The following is a 13,594-nucleotide window of genomic DNA, read 5'->3' on the forward strand; positions in this document are numbered from 1 at the left end:
TTTTTTGCCCTCAGCGGGGGAGGGAAGTCCAAGTTCAAGAAGCACAGTTCTCAGTTCGAACTTCTAATCGCTTCGTCTCTTTCCGCTCTGCATGATCTCTCATGCTTTTGCCGATGGAGTTCAGAAATTCGTCAACCGATTTAGATGATTCTGTATTCGAATTCACACTTGCTGAGGTAAGTTCTTATTATGTTAAGCTCGAATTCATGTCTTTCAATCAATGCTTCCGAGTTTAGCTTCACTGTTCGACTTATGCGCAGAAATTCCTTTCAGCATTTTCTGATTTGAGATTACCGGTTTCGATTTTGTATTCTTACTATGTTAAGCTCGAATTCATTTCTTTCAATCAATGCTTCCGAGTTTAGCTTCACTGTTCGAGTTATGCGCAGAAATTCGGTTCAGCATTTTCTGATTTGAGATTACCGATTTCGATTTTGCTTTCTATTTCGTTGTGTCGTTAATTTTTCAGATTGTGGAGATGGACAGTATCTTAAGGGAATCTGGAGATCAAACACTTGGTCAACAGTTTTTCCAAGACGTCGCTCTTCATTTCAGGTAATAGAGCTGTGATTGCTTCTTCGAACCAGTATTTGTGCAATCGATCGTCGTGTCTTTCTTTTCATGCTGCTTCTTTCTTGCAGTTGCTCCCCATGGCGCGCTGAAAAATCTCCCGTCACTGCGGAACAGGTCTTTGATTTTTCTCTTATCCACTTTCTACTTTGTTCGTTGTTTTACTGATTTTTTGTAGTTCTTATGTGCCCTAGGTGCAAAGCTGGTTTGAGAATCGGAAAAAGGAATCGCGAAGTAGTAGTACTAGTAGTAGCAAAAAAGCTCGCCCTCCACCTCCACCTCCTCCTCCACCTCCACCTCCACCTCCACTGTCTTCTCCGCCTCCGACCCCGCCGCCGAAACTTTTGCTTTATCATTCGGATAGTGCTTTTTTAACTGACATACCTGCATCTGAACCACCTGATAGTTTTCCTGAATTCAAAGGTAATTTCCGCACCTCTGCCTTCCCGAATTTAGAAATGCTATCTGAAATTCTTATCTGTAATGTCAATGTAGCAAGCAATTGCTGCGGTTATTGATGTATGCGTTGTTTCTATCTTCTGGCTTGGTTTTCGTTACTTTTCTTGCACGACAGTAGACTGGGAAAGGGAAGGTCTGCACAGTAATTGATAACTCATTCGTGCACAGAATTATTCTAGTTGCTGCATGCACAATGATTGGTAATTTCTTTGTGCTTAGACTATCAAGCCTTTTACAAGAGATTTTAAGAGGAAAAATCCGTTGGTTATGAAACTTAAAACTTACAAATCATCGTTCCGACTGCATGTTAGTCTACGCTTAGCAGACAAGCGGGGATCGCTGTAATTTTGGTTAGTGCTACTTGCATTACCGAGAATTTCTAGTATTTCTGCATTCTGCTGCTTATAGTATTGATGTAGAACAACAAACTTGGGATTTCTCGTCGACAAAGCCAACTCTGCCGTGTTGATGCCACAATCCTGTGATCGACCCTTTCTTAAATGATGGTATCGAGGTTGGATCTGAAAGTCCAAGTTCAAATCATAGCATGCACTTTGATCTGAAAACTGCAGTTTTTCCTTTGCATAATTTGAGCTTTGGCCAACTATAATTTGCAGTTCTGTAGTAATTTTCCCTCATATGAGTGTTGGTAAACTTGAAATCTGTCCGGTTCCATTTTGAACTATTAACTTTTTGTAACATCTTCACATGAAAATTTATGCAGGCAAGGCAACTGATCTTTCAGAATTGGCATTTGAAGCCTTTTCGTCAAGAGACAATGCATGGTGAGAAAAATTTAGAGCGGAATACAAAACTGCTACACGTGCATTATCTATGATGGAATCATATGCTCATATTCATACAAGCACGTTTTCATGGATTATAAGCTGTAATTAACACCTTGAATCCATTGGAATACATTAGGTAGATGATAATGCTTTCTAATCAGATGTAGTGTCTTGGGTTTGCTACCATAATCCTAGCATTATACAAGTGCCTTGAGTTTATTTTCATTTCACACTTGGGAAAAATAGTGGAAGACAAATCTCTAAACAAATGATGCTAACTTCCCAGCATCTATTACTTGCAGTCATTCAGCACTTTTCACACTCTTGAACTTGATAATGATGTGCCGAATATTGCCATTCATTTCAGATCCTGTAAGAACGCATTGCAAAAGTCAGTATGTAGATTACTGAGCCCCATGGAATTAGAACAACGTTCTTAGTAGTTGAAAGTTGACCGTACTGGTATTTACATGCCAACTTCAATACAAGTGTTAATAATAATATTTTAACTAGCATTATCTACAGATAGAGCTTTTATACTCGAATCTTTATCTTAATGCTAACGTAAACATGTTTCATGGTCACTGTTAGGGGTTATATTGTCCATACCATAAAATCTCTAGCACTATTTCCTGCTTCTACTATCTCACAATGTTTATGTTCAGTTATCTTGCAATACGTTCAGTCAGTATCATTGTTGACATGTATTTACTATTGTTGATATATGGTATATAGCATGATTATGGGCTAATATGTCATTATCTTGTGGGAATATTTAATTAAAGACATGTCTATTCAAGTTCCAACTTAATGGTTTGCAGTAAACCCATTGATGCTTGAAGAAGCACTTTACTCTGCTTTTACCAAGCACTCTTACTGGCTAAAACAGTTTTGTTTAAGGCTCCATGATCTTTGCTGTGGAATTGAAGAGTCTTACTAATGTTTCTTTTGATTCCTTAGGTATGACGTTGCCTCATTCCTTACTTACAGAGTTAATTACCATGGAGAACTGGTAAGATTTTCCCACATGAATCATATACTTCTCTGGACAGTCGATGTAGACTGCAAAATTACACAGAATACTTGATAATTTTCCACTTTCAGTGCTTTATTGTCGTAAACCCTAGAAAAAAGTTAGCAGATCTTTTAACTTTGAAGCTAAAAGCCCTCAGGATCTGAAACTTCACAGGATGCTAGAGTTCGATATACTGGCTTCGGAAAGGATGAGGATGAGTGGGTGAACGTGGCAAGAGGAGTGCGTGAACGGTCCATACCTTTAGAATCTTCAGAATGTCACAGAGTAAAAGTTGGAGATCTTGTGTTATGTTACCGGGTAATTTCAATGTTCTAGTTTGCTCCTTCCAAAACTGTGTTTTTATTGAGGGGATGCGCAAATGTTCAACCTCCAAAATAGTCTTATTAGTTATCGGTAATGTTTCATACTAAACTATAATGTTTATAATAGAAAGTGGGAAAGCAGTCCTAAGTGCTGATAAATGTTCTCGTATCATGTTATCTTACCCTCAGATTGTATGCCTTATTTACAGGAAGGACAAGATCATGCTCTCTACTTCGATGCATATGTTGTGGAAATCCAGAGGAGACTGCATGATACTGGAGGTTGCCGATGCATATTCGTTGTACGCTACGAACATGATCACTACGAGGTATGTACTACGACAAGAACTGTCACAGTAACTATGCGAGCAACCCAATTTTAGACCTTTCTCTAACTTGCATGAAACTAATACTCCAAATTCTAATGATGCCTTCTTTGCTTAGGAAAAAGTGCATTTGGGGAGGCTGTGCTGCAGGCCATCAGCGTACAACTCAGACCAACTTTAATGTTAATGAAATGCTCGAATCTACTTTCCTCGGAAAAAAGTACATTTAAAAGATTTTGTTTGAAAAAGTAATTTGCATATGCGTCAGCTCGCAAGTGACCTGTCGCAAGTGACCTGTCCATGCCTCCCTTGAGGAATTGAGAACACTCCCTCATTTGGTAATTATTAGGTTAAATTGCAAGTTTAATCATGGATTTTATAATTTGTCTATTTATTTGGTCTTAAGCATCTAATAGATTTTAACTTTTATGTTTATAGTTCCGCTCCACAACATTCAATGTTTTTTAGGAAATGATTGATATAATTGACACAAATTTTAATTTTATGTTTAATTGAATCAGATTCATGAATTTGGTGTAGCAGACGGAAACCTCAAAAGCTAAGTATATTTTAACTTGATTATTATGTAACCTGCACTTGAAGGGATATGTTGTCATTTGAGAAAATGGTGATCCAACAATGGGCAGCTTAAATTGAAGAGAACAAGAGTGGGCCCAACAAGGATCAAATTTTCAAAGAGGTACTTTATTTCTTACTTGTCAATCCAGTGAGCACATAAATAATGGGATAACAGGAGAAAGATTATGCTAATAGGCTTAAATTATCATTAACAATGGGGCAAATTTTTCTATAAATGGCATAGTTCACCAACAACCTAACAGATAGTATCTACTTAATTACATTTTAATTCGAACTAGGTTATCAAGAGTTATTCTATGCTTGGATACCCCCACAATGCCAAGGTCTCTCTACGTGTGCCTTCTTTTTTTTTTTTTTTTTTTTTTAGAGAAGATACAGAAGCTCACGAAACTGTTCTTCCATAACATACAGATGCAATATAAAGGTTCTNCTTTGTTAGAGAAGATACAGAAGCTCACGAAACTGTTCTTCCATAACATACAGATGCAATATAAAGGTTCTTTGCCCATTTCTCCTGCAGTAGAGATGAAAGATTTAGATATTTTAACAACAATGGGCACAGTGTCATTGAAACGTGGATTAAAAGTTCAATACCTTGACATGGGTGCTTGGAAATGCAGATGTCCGGAGAGTCTCTTGTGTTTCGTCTGCAGGTTTTCGCCTTGGCACGCTAAGAACAAGGGCTGCCTGGTCACTGGTTGCTGCAGTTGCTGTGATTCGATACCCACAGTCCCATCGACGATGAATACCTTCGCTAGGGTACAAGAAATCCAATTCTACCACCTAAAATAAAATTTAAGAATCGTCAGTTCTGTGATGGCCAGGGTTAGATGATACTATTTTTCACGACGCTATATAAAAGATGACCTGATCTGAGAATCCTGCACCACGGGACATAACAACGCCCCACCTACTTCCCGAGGTGGCCATGGCTGTTACGTAGAATCCCTCTTTCCACTTTTTATTAATCCATTTGAAAGGAAACGAATCACTGACTTTGTACGACTGTTGTAAGTACTGGGTGCCTGGAATCGGTAAATTGAGATTCAGCAACATAAATAAAATTTAAAAAATGGTATCATTCTTATAATTAATTCAAAACTGACCCTTAGACATTACAACCAATGAGCTCCCATTAATGACTCCAGCTACTGCTGTGATGTAATAGTTCTTCTCCCATTGCTCCATTATCCATTCCTTCAAACACACCAACCAAGTAATCAATAATTAACTTCTTTTTTTTTTTCTTTTTTTTTTTTGTTACATTCCAATTACGGGGGCATTGATTTTGGACTAATAAAGGTCAGAGAGAGTAAAAGATAAAAACGAGTTGATGCTGGTCAGAAATATTACTGCCATCTGGGAAAAAGAAATTTACCTTGTGAAGAAAATAAGGAGAAAGCTCATAGACTTGTGATGAAAACCCAGTGCCAGCATCCATGATTAAGGCCCATAAATTTTGACATGAGGCCACACTACTTATAAACAAGCCATCTTCATTCCCTTTCTCGATATGCTGACAAAGCCTTGCATCAGCTACATTGTAGTGATACCTAAGTATCAAAATAATACATCATTTCAAACAGTTAGATACATCGACTGTTATACGAGCTAAGCATCGATATGGATCGGCAACCACACAATATTTTAACATTTCAAAATAATGTAGCAACCCGGAAGGAAACGGGAGGTTTGATGCACAATCTATCAGTTCCTGCATGAATACCTTTGCTTCATAGGCCGTCGTGCATTGTAGACACTGATCCATTGTGTTGCAGGCATGCCCATACGAACCTTCTTCTTTGGTTGTTCGTCGTCTTCTTCCTCCAAAGTCAATCTGCCTCGCTTATGCCCCACCTGACAAATGAGCTTCAGAAGATGGAGATTCAGTAAGATAGATCCTTCCACACCCTAAATGTATCTAGATAATCATGGTTCATGAACTATGAGCACAGGCACAAATAAAATTTTGGGAAGTATTGGTGTCAGACACGTCAAACATGGATACGTTCAGACAAGCATTGGACATGTGTCCAGCACATGAAATAAAAAGCGCTTTTTAGTTGATTTCATCCTTTTTGGACACGCTAGGACACATTCGAGATACATTTTGAACACTCCTGAGGAAGAAAGAATGACTTGCTATAAAAAATGGTCCAACCGATCGTATTAAAACCCTAAATGATAAAGAAAGAACCTAAACGAAGGATAAGGAGATGAAGCACTAACTTAGAAAGATTAAAGGTCCTTATCATCACACCCAAACCTGTGTGTTTAATAGACCATAGTACCAAAATCACCATATATTGGATTTTTTTTCCCTTAATATCTTGTTAATTACTTTTAATTGAGGACAGTAAATCAGTTTAATTGAAGACAGTTTTTCTCCCACCACCAGAGCAATATCACACTATGTAAGCAAAATAATAATAATAATAATAATAAAGACATAATTGAGGTTAGATATTGCCCGATATGTCTAACTATGCATGCACACATATGTAGTATGTATATTAAATAAATAACAAAAAACAAATGTCCTCAACCTTATGTCTTAACTATGCATGCACACATATATGCACTATGTCTATGTCCTGTCATATCCGTATCACATATCTATATCTGTGCTTAAGTCATGGAAGTTGGGGAAATCATGAAATTTATGTGCCTTCTAACCATACCTTTTGAGCGCCATCTGTATTTATCGGCCTGATTTCAGGATTTGGACCAATGATTCCATCAAAAAGTGAAATATATTTTGCATAATTAGGTTCTTCATCAAACTTCAAGTTCACCACATATTCAACAAACTGTTTGAAGGGCTGCGGACAGAAGCAACATAAAGTCTCCGGAGAAGTAGCCATCTTCTTTTTGCAAACAAGGAATCCTTTGTTCTCTCCCTGTAACCATCATCATGATTAAGTCTTGTTTTATTTTATTTTTTTTAAAGAGAGAAACATCATTGTAAAGAAAATTATATGCAGGAGATAAGAAACTACTCATCAACTTGATAAAGGGTCAACCTGATATCCTTGCCATGGCAGCCGGCCACGAAGAAGGAAAATTAGTGTATATGCAAGAGATTCTAGGTCATCTCTGCGGCTACCAGTCCTACCCAAATGAGCATGTACACTAGCATAGCGCACTGTTCCTCTGTCAAAGCAGAACACAAATGAACCAAGACCATCAATACAAACAGTGATTGAATGCGAAAACTTCAGGATTGAAAAGAAACATAGAATAAAAACAGAATAAAGGTGTACCTGAATACATCAGGTCTCTGATCATACTCAACATGCTGGCCAGAGCTATCACGCCATCTAGTTGCTGGCAACAATAAGAAAAAGTATAGTGAAACGTGCTACAAAATAAATACTAAATGAAAAAAGATGCAAGACACAACATACCTAATCCAAGATCAACCAAAAACAACTTTTTCTCATCCGGGGACCCTGAAGGACCAAGCAGAAAATTTTCAGGTTTGACATCGCCATGAATGTACCTAACAGACGAAATGATTGTAAATTAGGACTTCTTTAAATAGAAACCAGATTTGGGTAAGTGAGATAAGGTGCCATTTTTACAAGCTCACTCAGACAATAAAACAAATAAAATATCTAAATGGCTCCCCAACCGAACCCTTACCCGCGAGAATGCACCTTTTCCAAAATGGATATTGCTTCAATTGCAATGCATGCAACCATTTCAACAGACATGCTGAAACAAGAAAAAGAATTTAAGTAATAAAACAAGGTTCAAATGTACATTCAGAAAAGTTTCTTTCTAACTCACGTATGGGCATTATTATTCCAGACATCCCATAAGCTTGGCCCCAGCATATCCATAACCTAAAAGATTAAAAGCATCTAATGTAAGTGACGTGAAAGACAAGGAAAGAATGGTTTTCAAATCAATGAAGATGTGCCCAAAATGAAAACCAGAGAGAAACAGATGAGAACATACCATAATATAGTAGTCGCCTTGTCTCCCCTTGAAATGCACCCGAGGTACACCATGACTACCACCAAGAGTACTGTAGAGATTGAAATAGTATAAGATTCACCAAAAGAAAATAGAGAATTGGATGAAGAGACTGGAGAGATGTGATGGCCACTCACTTGTAAACTTGCCACTCATAAGGTGGTCCATAATTACATCCCTTGCTACTTCTATGCTCAAATTTCAAAGCCACCTGACATCAGAAATTTTGTTCAATGTAATATTTGGGGAGAGAGATAGGAGGGGGAACTTATGTGTGAATCGAAATTATTCTGATGTTTACCTCCACAGCACCAGGGCCAGTTCTCTCATTCGTATTAACAGTGGTGACTCTCCGTCCAACATAAACCTGTCCAAATCCACCCTTACCCAGCTTTCTATCTATCCTATAGAGCGGGGAACCACCCACCTGAATCTGCATGATTTTTAAGGGAAGAGAATTATAATGGAGTAGCAATGAACGAAGTACTACTACTCATAAAAAAAACGTTTTCTAAAAAAACAGAGATCGTGAAATTTGACATCGGCCAACTATTGCTACACCATTCAACCAAAAGAATTTACTAAAAACTATATATTTAAAATTACAAAGCTAATAAACCATAGCATATCCTACAAGAAGCTAGAAAACTGCCTTGCAGAGTAAAAAATAACATAAGAATGTAACAGGACATGCAAAATTTAAACATTTTTATTATTTCTCAAGTCCACAAAATAGTAATGTTCAAACAACGAAGATGTAGATGAAAAATGTACATTATTGTTCAAAACAATACATAGGCACCACGATTGCTAATGACTAAAGGGAAAGTTGTGTGGTATATCCACTTTAAGAAAACTCAAGAGGGCTAAAGAAATAATGCAGCTACCAAACGACCACATTCATCATTATCAGTAACTAAGGACATGATCATGAGATGAGCAAACAGAACGGGATTGGCATACCGTACATCTATCAAAATGTATCAATAAAATACTTGTCTGCAAACTTTATCCAACTACCGTTTATTCTTAATATTCCTTTCTAATAAATACAAGGTATCTGATACCAAACTCAAGTGGTGATTTTAGGTGAAACTAAGATGAATTAGGCCAAATCTATTGTCAAGGGAAGTGAAATTTCATGAAGGAAATTTCCCTAAAAGTTCATTTTATTAATGTTCAAAAAGCTTCAATACAATACAACCTAGATGTGGTTATTCACAACCTTGCTAAAGAAATGAATAACAAGCTACACTACAAAATCAAAATAAGAAAAGCACCTAGACTAATCAAGCTACACTGTATTGTTGCTTCCTGCATAAATTATCTTAATAATCCAGCACCAAATGAAATGATGGTGACCTCAACTTCCGTAATTCTTAAAGGCTATTTAGGATTCAGAAAAGCCTAATGGTAGGAATAACGCAATTGCATTAAGAAGCTGCCAGAACTCCACTCTGGGGGCTCTAAAACAACGCGTATAAATTCTGTGATTCCATTAATAACCATTCAAGGGACCGACACATAAACTGGTTCTGATCAAATAGAGAGACGACTATTTCCACCAAGCATTGTCTAGAAATATCTTCACCAGAGAATCTATTATCACAAGACTTCATAAAACAAACTCTCAATTCGACAAGAATATGACTCCCAAATTGAGCGAAATTTACAACGTTACCCATTTGAATATTTATTCCAGTACATAGTCCTACACCCATCATACTACGAGATATGCAAATCGATGCATGCAGCAAAAGATGTAATAGTCCGTATTTTTATCGACTGTTGCAGCTGTGTAAGAACTAACCTTTTCGGGAAGCGGTGCTGTGCTTCCCTCCTCTTCAACAGCGTGAGCTTTATCATTGCTTCCTGCTCCACTGTCGTGATCATCCATTTTCTTATCCCCTATTTCTTCCTTCTTGGCTCCACCAGCAGCGCCTCCTACCTCTCCAACTCCAAACTCAAAACCTCCCTTCGGCACTCGATGCTCTTCCGGATTCGCTACAGCAGCAGCTACCGTATCATTAACCGGTGGCGGCTGCTGATTGCTTCCTTCTTGCAACCGCTTCTCGTTGATATTAGGCAACACTTCCACCGCCGCCGCTGCCTTGCTCCTTCTCCTTGTCCTCGTCGCAATGGCCTCCCCTTCCGGCTCGATCGGACACAACACGTCTTTCTGCTGCTTTGCCCGTCCCCTGCGCACTCCGCTACGCAGTAGCGGCATCGTTCATCGTTCAAGAATCATCCTCCCCTCAAAACCCCAAATAGATACCAAAATTCCGCTCATAAATCAACAAGAACGCCAAATCCCTAGTTTACTCCTCCAACCACACCTCACCGAACTCAACTGCGATCAATTAAAAACAGACAAATTTGCAACCCTAGAACGCCGATTTGAAAGGAACAGAAAAAGAGCCGTAGAGAGAGAAATACAATAAACAAATAAATAAATAAATAAAAATCAGAGGAATGTGCTAATTCAACTGACCGACCAGAACAGGGAGAAATATCAAACGAAACGCCAAGCCGTTAATCGCCGCTGAGAAATTTCGTTATCAAGGTGATTTCAGCGCGGGAAGAGAGGAGAGAGAGAGAGAGAGAGAGAAATACCGACGGTGACACTGAGGGAGGAGGGTTCGAGTGTCTGCGAAGTGGTGGAAGCCGTACAACATGTCAGTTTATTTTTGAATCGGGTCTGGCCCAATCCGAAGCGCGGCCCAATATATCATTTTGGGCCGAAGTACAAATTTCATCATGATCCGGCCCATCTCAAATTTTTGAAAGTCAATCCAGTTACCTTGCCGGATGGGCCGAGTTATTTTGCGTACGTAACCGCAATTAGACCCTATAATTATATAATTTATAACATTAATTCAAATTAATTTTTGTTATAATGGTATTTGCTAAAACGGAATAATAATGATGATAATTATAGATAATCACATTAAAATTAAAATTTTATGTCTGAAATAGCTTATTTGGTAAAAGTCCAAGCCTACCGCGTCTAGTAGAAGGAGGTTTCTACACTCTGATATAAAAAAATGTTTCGTTACTCTCTCAAATCAATGTAGAATCTCGCAGTCCAGCGTTTTCGCTCCAATCAATGTGGGATCTAACAATCCACCCTCTTCGAAGCCTATTGTCCTCGCTAGCACACTACCTAGTGTCCACCCGTAACCCGAAATTGCTAAATGTAAAATAAGCAACATTTAAAATAATAATAAAATACTAATCCCTTAATTAATCAATACATAAATGAAATGATTTTTAAAATATAATATTTTGATTAGTAAAATAGGAGAAAATATTATTTAAAAAAATGTTACCACACATGATATATGATGGTATATGATAATATCTAGACACAAAAATGTCGGTGTCAATTGAAATTACATTAAACAAACAAATAAATAGTGTTTTATTTATTTATTTAAAATAACATTTGTGTTGTGGCCGTACTTTAGTAGCAACAAGACTAATTGCTTGGTCTGGGGCCGACATGTCGCTCATAAATAAAATAAATAAATTGCGTACGTTTTTAATACGCGTATTTTATTCCCTGATTTTTACGCACGCCAAATTTAATAATTAAATTAAAAAAAATGATTATTACATTAAAAAAATCATTTAAAGTGGCCAAAAAAAAAAAAAACAAAACAAAGCTGAGGCTTTTAAATAAAAAGAAAAAGGAAAATAAAATAAAATTCTTGGTTATTTTTCTTCCAAGGAAAAGAGAAAAGGTGAAATGACAGGCAGCTGGACGTTTCTTGTTCAAATTGTGCTTGTAAATCTTTATTTTATTTTTTATTTTTATTATTATTAAAAAAGAAAATCAAAGGGGAAGAAAATAATAAAATATCCTTCGTTTTTTTGTAAATTATAATTATGCTAATATTGCTAAATGGTCCCTAATTCTTAAAAAATTTCAACTTTATTTTTTATGTATGAAATTATTTTTTATTAACAAATTTGGCGCTGTCATTTAAACACGTCAATATCTAAATATATTAATAAAAGTTAATTTAATATATATTAATTTCCCATCTACAAAACATTTTTGGGGTGACTTTTAATATATTAAGGGTTAACTTTAAGAATTTACTAAAATATGAAGGACTATTTTGTAAAGTAATTTTTAGATTAAAAAACTAATATTTCTACCATTAATTATGATTTTCTAGAATTAATTTCTAAAATGGGCTTTTAATATGTTTCTAGAAAGAAAAATAATAATAATTAATAATAATAAAAAGGCAATTACTGAATTATGGAAAGTATGGTTTTTGAAGTCTCGAAAGAAACAGCAAAGTAGGTTTGACATTTTAGCTTACCAAAGTCCATTATGCTTAGCCAACTTGTCAAACCCTTTTGTATTTGTTTAGTTCGCATACGAAGAAAAGGAGATTCGAAGTCTAAATCAAGATCACCTACTCGGGGTGAAACTTAAATAATAAGGTTCATAATTATATACCGTTAAATGTATGAGAGAATGTCACGACTCACGTTTAATACAATACTTAATAATTTATCGCTTTTAAGATTGAAAATGATCCCCACAAACCAACACGAGTCATTTCAACATATTTTATCCTCACTCATAAGAAAATTTTCACGAGGTCACCCGACATAGAATGTTTCAAACAAAATATATTTAATTTTGAAATTTCTATAATGGAGTCACCCGAAAATAAAGGTATACATTTGTTAGTATATGAAGTAATTTTTAATTCTTTTAAGCCTTTTTGGTCATCCCATTCTTAAAATTGCTCTTATATGATGTGGTATCGATTCATGCATGTACTTATTTTTTATTCGGGTCTCACAAAGAATCAAAAGATTAATAGAAAATAAATGAGTTTTGAATGTTCAGAGTAATTAATTAGTTAAAACATTTTGTTTTTATTTTAAATTTTGTATTTGAAATATTATTTATATGCTTAATTTTTAAAATCTAAAAACAAAAAAACTATTTGGTCATCAAACATTGTGGTGGTTCACACAAAAGTCAACCTCAAAAACCAACGGGTATCTACGATTAGGAGAATGCCAGTAGAATTTCAGGTTAGTTGTATTGGTAATCGAAGCAACCCTCTATTTTTCGATTGGATTTGTTGAGGGGTTTTTTATATATATATATATATATAATTATTTTTAAAATCCTATTAACTTTATATTAATAACTAAAATCTCATAAAAGTCAAACATAAAACATTTACAAGCAACAACCCATCACTATCATTAGTTATAAGCATTAATCTTTATGAAAGTAGAGTAGTGTTGGATTGTAACCTTATTTTTAGGTATCCCACAAAAACAATGTCAACCTCAAAAGTGAATCAATTTGTCAGCTATAAAAAAAAAATTAAACCCAACTTAAAAAAAATTTAACCTAACTCAATTCTTATCATTTGAATTGATCGAGTTATGGAGGTATATGAACACCTTTATGTTCGATTACGTAACGATAATTAATATTAGGGGTTATTAGGGGGGGGGGGAAGTGTTGTTTTGAAAGTAAGGTTTGAATTA

General features: G+C 36.0%; 2 protein-coding genes across 7 annotated transcripts; one reads left to right on the forward strand and one right to left on the reverse strand.

Annotated features, from left to right (window-relative positions):
- Positions 1 to 4,664, forward strand: LOC111778532 (protein SAWADEE HOMEODOMAIN HOMOLOG 1-like). 2 transcript variants are annotated; one of them, XR_002812559.1, is made up of 11 exons: positions 1 to 176; positions 470 to 555; positions 642 to 687; positions 765 to 993; positions 1,754 to 1,814; positions 2,778 to 2,829; positions 3,007 to 3,150; positions 3,365 to 3,484; positions 3,600 to 3,819; positions 4,003 to 4,181; positions 4,565 to 4,664. XR_002812559.1 is itself a non-coding variant. In XM_023658429.1 (9 exons), exons 1-9 carry the CDS (start codon positions 102 to 104, stop codon positions 3,660 to 3,662), a joined length of 876 nt encoding a protein of 291 aa, XP_023514197.1. In that variant the 5' UTR covers positions 1 to 101; the 3' UTR covers positions 3,663 to 3,971. The 2 variants fall into 2 exon arrangements, 1 of the variants encoding a protein (XP_023514197.1); XM_023658429.1 differs by lacking the exons at positions 4,003 to 4,181; positions 4,565 to 4,664 and having other exon boundaries at positions 3,600 to 3,971.
- LOC111778531 (casein kinase 1-like protein HD16) lies at positions 4,242 to 10,708 on the reverse strand. 5 transcript variants are annotated; one of them, XM_023658427.1, is made up of 18 exons: positions 10,558 to 10,708; positions 9,873 to 10,412; positions 8,364 to 8,495; positions 8,200 to 8,273; positions 8,045 to 8,114; positions 7,874 to 7,929; positions 7,727 to 7,798; positions 7,489 to 7,583; positions 7,345 to 7,408; positions 7,105 to 7,234; positions 6,763 to 6,981; positions 5,808 to 5,950; positions 5,460 to 5,634; positions 5,188 to 5,278; positions 4,949 to 5,106; positions 4,676 to 4,864; positions 4,533 to 4,595; positions 4,242 to 4,449 (listed from the first exon to the last, which is right to left on the reverse strand). In XM_023658427.1, exons 2-17 carry the CDS (start codon positions 10,287 to 10,289, stop codon positions 4,536 to 4,538), a joined length of 2,145 nt encoding a protein of 714 aa, XP_023514195.1. In that variant the 5' UTR covers positions 10,290 to 10,412; positions 10,558 to 10,708; the 3' UTR covers positions 4,242 to 4,449; positions 4,533 to 4,535. The 5 variants fall into 5 exon arrangements, with proteins under 5 accessions (XP_023514195.1, XP_023514196.1, XP_023514192.1 ...); XM_023658428.1 differs by lacking the exon at positions 4,242 to 4,449 and having other exon boundaries at positions 4,512 to 4,595; positions 5,808 to 5,938; XM_023658424.1 differs by lacking the exon at positions 4,242 to 4,449 and having other exon boundaries at positions 4,512 to 4,595.
- Positions 10,709 to 13,594: the final 2,886 nt, after the last annotated feature.

The sequence above is a fragment of the Cucurbita pepo genome, chromosome LG17, assembly GCF_002806865.2.
Source record: "Cucurbita pepo subsp. pepo cultivar mu-cu-16 chromosome LG17, ASM280686v2, whole genome shotgun sequence".
Classification (NCBI taxonomy): Eukaryota; Viridiplantae; Streptophyta; class Magnoliopsida; order Cucurbitales; family Cucurbitaceae; genus Cucurbita; species Cucurbita pepo.